This window comes from Triticum urartu, chromosome 6A (assembly GCF_056163025.1).
Source record: "Triticum urartu cultivar PI428250 chromosome 6A, HENAU_Tu73, whole genome shotgun sequence".
In the NCBI taxonomy this organism is placed as follows: Eukaryota; Viridiplantae; Streptophyta; class Magnoliopsida; order Poales; family Poaceae; genus Triticum; species Triticum urartu.
This window is the reverse complement of record NC_141878.1, coordinates 76,119,177-76,124,824: the sequence shown is the minus strand read 5'-3', so window position 1 is coordinate 76,124,824 and position 5,648 is coordinate 76,119,177. Positions and strand designations below refer to the sequence as shown.

The 5,648-nt window shown below is 45.8% G+C and overlaps 1 protein-coding gene across 1 annotated transcript; it reads left to right on the top strand.

The window, feature by feature from the left end:
• Positions 1-781: 781 nt before the first annotated feature.
• LOC147964042 (uncharacterized) lies at positions 782-3,437 on the top strand. The gene is made up of 7 exons (XM_087529804.1): positions 782-1,570; positions 1,649-1,816; positions 1,878-1,913; positions 2,037-2,126; positions 2,208-2,272; positions 2,349-2,796; positions 3,153-3,437. Exons 1-7 carry the CDS (start codon positions 782-784, stop codon positions 3,435-3,437), a joined length of 1,881 nt encoding a protein of 626 aa, XP_087385930.1.
• The last annotated feature ends 2,211 nt before the right edge of the window (positions 3,438-5,648 follow it).

Here is a 5,648-nt window from a genome sequence, read left to right as displayed (position 1 = left end):
AACTCATGCCGCTGCATCAACCTGACTTGACCAGAGAAACGCGACGGAACCCTGCAACAGCTCTGCATCCGTAAGTCATTTTCCTTCCCTGCTTTTAGATCTGCATTGCGGCCTCCCGAGTTCGTCGGTGTTCATCGCCGCCCATTGCAAACCCTTGATAGTTTTCCTCTTCAGTGCTCCTTTTTGATCTTTAGACAATTAGAACTACTGCGGTGGCTGTTTCGCACCCATCTCGAATAGAAATAGATCTCATTTCCCTTGTTTAAAGGCCTCTTTCGAGTGTATGAACTTCTCTGTACTGGTTTTAGGTCTAGAAATTTTTATTTTCAGAATGATCGTTTGATCCAAAATAATAGCTGCAACTTGTGAAACCTGTTTGTTCCACACTTAGCCAAAAAACGGCATCTGTCGACTCTGTTTCAGCCATAGTAGTTCATGTGACCGGTTTAAGATAATACTGACTGTCAGCACTGCCTGCTTTTGGCGACTTAAGACAATTTTCATCATCTTTAATACTTGCAGCTATTTAAACATTATCACACAACCACCTGTATGTCATTAGGCCCCTACTTAAGCCGCCATCTCAGACAACCCAATAATACTTATTCTCCGGGTTATAATAAACCGGAAAATTTCCTTTATCTTGTTGGAGGCTTCAATTTACTCAATGGCACCCAAAGCTGTTAAACCTCCGATTACCTGCAACTGGGTCACATCCATTGTTACGGAGACCAAACTGTCAGAGTTTGTGAAGTCCGGCCATCTGCCCAAGAAGGACGTCATGTCTTATCGTGCTCCTGACCCGTCTGAAGAGAAACCTCAACCCAAGGAAGGGGAGGTGATCATTTTTACCGATCACATGAGCCGGGGATTTGCTCCTCCCGGTTCAAAATTCTTTAGAGACGTTTTGCACTTCTTTGACTTAAGACCTCAAGACATCGGGCCCAACTCCGTGTCAAATATCTGCAACTTTCAAGTTTTCTGTGAGGTTTACCTTGGAGAAGAACCCATCCTACTCTTGTTCAGGGAATTGTTCTATTTGAACCAGCAGAATGAACGGGCCAACGGGCCCAGTCTGGAGCTTGGTGGCATATCAATTCAAAGGCGGAGAGACTGCCTGTTCCCTTATGCTGAATTGCCGAGTCATCCAAAGGACTGGAACCAGACATGGTTCTACTGCCAAGATACTTCGCCGGCTGGCAAAAATCCATTGCCCGGCTTCCGCGCATTGTGCCTTGAACCTACTCACCCGCTGCCGGATAAGTTGACAGCTATTGAACGCCTGCCACTCACCCCAAAAATCAAGAGGATTAAAGCTCTTCTAGGGAACGGCTTAGATGGCATTGACTTGGTCCGAGTCTGGATTGCTTGGAGAATAATTCCGTTAAGCCGCCGCCCCGGCTTAATGTGTAATTATTCAGGCGAGAAGAATGACCCTCAACGTCATAACCCTGACGACTTACCAGATGACGTAGTGGAAGCTACAACTCAGTCCTTGTTGAAAGAGGGCACAGTGAATAGTAATGCCTTCGGCTTACTACCTTTTTGCCAGAAGAACCCGGCCCCTGCAGTAAGTTTCCAGCCATCGGGTTATATTTTATCATGTTAGGTTGTATTCTTACGCATAACCAGCTATAACCTTTTACAGGCAAATGATAGCTTCTGGAACACGCAATATGATCATGAGGCTGCTAAGAAAGCCAGGGCGGCCAAGAGAGCTGAAAAGAAAACCACCAAGCCCACCACCTCAAGGAAAAGGAAGCCAAGCGCCTCTGAGCTGTTTCAGCTTGATGATACTGATGATAATGAGGAAGAGGTAACCTTTAAAATTCCCTTGCTCCTTTATTTCTACCTTACTGATGCTAACCTTCTTTCAGGAAGACACGGGCAACAGCCAACCCGTCGAGGAAGAGGTAATTGTAATCTCCTCCGACTCCGAGCTTCAGCCGCGTCAGAAAATTCGAAGAGTAACCCGGAAAGTAAGATTTTCACATCCTTTGGCTTACCAAGATCCTGACTTTCTTTTGAAGCGACAGAATTATGAGAGCCGGAGGCAGACCCGGACCAGCAAAGACACGGAACTCTCCTCCGGCTTACCTGATGTGTCCAGGAAACGCCAGACTGAGGTTATCTCCGATTTACACCTTCTTTTTCCTTTGGCAGGCTTCATTTGTTAGCCTCTCAATTATTCCGACTCCAACTATTAGGATATTTCACCTTCCTCCGGTCAGTCTATGCAGTCCAACATGCCAGCCTTCAAAACTGCTCCCGGGTAATATAAACTTGTTGTACCTTATGCTTTATTTTACTCATATTTGCTGTATTTAACTTGCCTACCTTTTCCACAGTGTGCAAGTAAAGCCCAGCAAAAGGGCAAAAAAGAATAAGCCGCCCCAAGAGCCGGTTGTGACTGAACTAGAGTTGGGCACAGCTACTCCTGATGCCTCTGCTCACGAGCCGCCGCCACAACCGTCTCATGATGTTCCTATATCTTCCTCTGACCCGCCTACTGAACAAACCCTCAACGATTCTGGTAACCCGGAGGCTCCTAGCCCCGCCAAGGCAAACGATCAGGAAGTTGAAATTCTCAAGACTCAGTTTGTTGAGCCGGCACAGCCGTCTGCACTTGCCAAGTGTTCTAAAAAGGAATTGGTGGAACGCCGGAAGGCCAAGCTGGATGTCGCTGACTATACTCATTTGAGTATTGGAGAGATTGTCTCCGGCTATATCAATCAAGTACAAAGCAGCCGTGACCTGGAAATTGACATGGTGAAGCAGATACAGCAAAAATCTGAGGTATGACTTATGCTAGCTTACTTTCAATCACCCTTACTGTACCAGCCCCCAAGTCTATTGCTTATGAATAAATATGCTGTAGACTTAGAAAAATTGTTAGAGCTACTTACCCGGCTTAAAGAAAAAATAATTGAACCGGATGTAACACAATACCTTTAACTTGCGATATACATTAGCCCCCAAGTGCCAAAAATCTTTGCTTGCAAGGTATTTGGGACTTAATATTCAGGACCGGCTTAATAATTTAGAAAGCTTCGGTATACATTAGCCCCCAAGTGTCAAGTATCTTTGCTTGCAAAGCGCTTGGGACTTAATAGTACTTACCGTAACTTTTACTACTATCTGGTGCAATGCAGGCCACCATAAGTAAATTTGAATCGGAGATTGCTGATTTGAAGAATTGCCTGGCAACCCAGGAAAGTGAAATTGAAAAGGCCAACTCCAAATTTGAATTCAGCGTCTCTGAACAAGAGAAGTTGAAGCAAAATTTTCAATCAGAGAAGAAAACTTGGGCTGATGAAAAGGCCGCACTGGTGACCCGGGCCGAGACAGCAGAGGCATCGCTTGCGGAAGCAACGGCCGAACTGTCCGACTTAAAGCGCCGGATATCTCGAATGGTTTCAGCAATCTTCGATGAGTGACTTATCCAAACCTTAAACACTGCAAAACTCCTTGAATGAACATTTCAGTTGTCTCCTCTGACTCACTTTATGTTTAATAACGCAGGCCCCAGGAGCACAAATCTTAAGCAGAACATGGTGATCAAGCTGAAGGCGGTTTATACTCTGGTGGAACAACTCTACACCGGGTCACAACGTGCTCTGGCCGTTGTGGCTTTATCAAACGATGTTCCTTATCTCCTGCAAGATGTGTTGAAGCAGCTTGCTATGCTACCTCAGCGAATCCAAGAGTTAAGACGAGCATTTGCAAGAGCTGGAGCTATCGCCGCATTGAGCCGGACCAAGGCGTGGCTTCCAGAACTAGACCCCGCTGACATTGCTCTTGGGTATCCAAGTTTAAAGGAAGATGGCACCGTGTTTAATGATAAGGATTTCACCGCCTGTGTGAAGGATATACGTCCGGTGGCTACTCTTATTGGGAACGATACTGACCTCACCAAGTGTCAGTCGGGTTATGACAAGGAGAACCGGAGAATCCCCATGCCGCATTACGACGATGTCAGCTTGATCCCTCCAACCCGTAAGCACACCTTTGCTCCTGAAGTCGACCCAACCGGTTTAATAGATGATGAAGCTGAGTTTGAAGCCTTGAGTGGCATTGACTGGGCCTCATCATCCTTCCAGGACAAAGCAGCCGGCGGAGAGACGGAGAAGGATAACCCGGGGGCTTCAAATCAACCCCAAGAGTAGCTTGTCAGGCACCACCTGCTTATGTCATCGTAGAAAACAATGCATCATTCAGACTCGGGGAGTCTTGTAACAAAGTAAAAGATACCTTGAGTTTTGCTATGCCTTTGCGCATGCTTATGGCCCTTAATACTTGCATAAGCCGCCGCCATTATTCTCTTTGTAGTTTGTATGAATCTGTTATGTCCTTTGCAAAAATACCTTGCATTGCCCTGTAGTGCTCACAGTTGTTTTTTCCGGCTTATATAAACCAACCCCTGAGGGTAAACTTAACTCCTGAAAATTGGCACATATAAGTTCACCGGGTTCTTAACAACCTGATGTAACTAACATTAATTCTGGAAGATTATAATGTATTCCATTGTATCTTCAAGAGGGTCACAAGATACCTAATGTTGGCACTTGTAAAATATGATGAACAAAATTCAAGGTTTCTTATTCGAATACGATCAGTGACCTATTCCAAAGGGGTTGAGCTAAGATTCGGATACGATCTGTTAGCCCCCAGTGGCTGTGGCGATGCCAATCAAGTGGGTATCGACAGCTATGTTCTCTTTGGTTCGAATACGACCTATGTTTGAACAGGAAGCCCCCAAGTGACCATAAGAGTTGTTTAATGACGCTGATTCGAATACGATCCACGTCAGACCCAAAAGGAGTTAAGCTATGATTCAGATATGATCAAGAAGCCCCCAAGTGGGTTTGGCAGTATGCCGATCAAGCGGGTATCGACAGCTATGTTCTCTTTGGTTAGAATACGACCTATGTTTGAACAGGAAGCCCCCAAGTGATCAACGGCTAGATTCAGATATGATCAATAGCCGGACCAAAGGAAAGCCGGATTCAGATATGATCTGCTTCTCCTTGGTTATCTCCACCACCTGTCAAGGAAAAACACATAAACCTTTTTTGGGAGTGGAAAAAAGGACAGAGGTCCTGCTTTATTGCTTTATATAATATACATAGTATAAGTATATACACATTAGAGCTGACGGCTCAAGTATAATAAGGCCGAAGATGAGCAATATTCCACGGCCGACAGGTCTCCACCTCCGACTTATGTGAGCCTTTGTGCTCTCGAACGTCGATAAGGTAGTATGATCCATTGTTCAGATTCTTGCTGACCACAAAGGGTCCTTCCCAAGGAGGGGATAGCTTGTGCATGTTAGATTGATCCTGGATGAGTCGGAGCACTAAGTCGCCTTCCTGAAAGGTTCTGGACTTAACCCGGTGGCTGTGGTAGCGACGCAGGTCTTGCTGGTAAATCGCCGAGCGGGCTATTGCCAAGTCTCGCTCTTCATCCAATAGGTCAAGTGCATCTTGCCGAGCTTTTTCATTGTCTTCCTCAACATAAGCCGCCACACGGGGTGAATCGTGACGGATGTCACTTGGCAGGACCCCCTCTGCTCCATACACCATAAAGAAAGGCGTGTAACCCGTAGATCTGTTAGGGGTAGTATTGATGCTCCAGAGTACAGAAGGTAA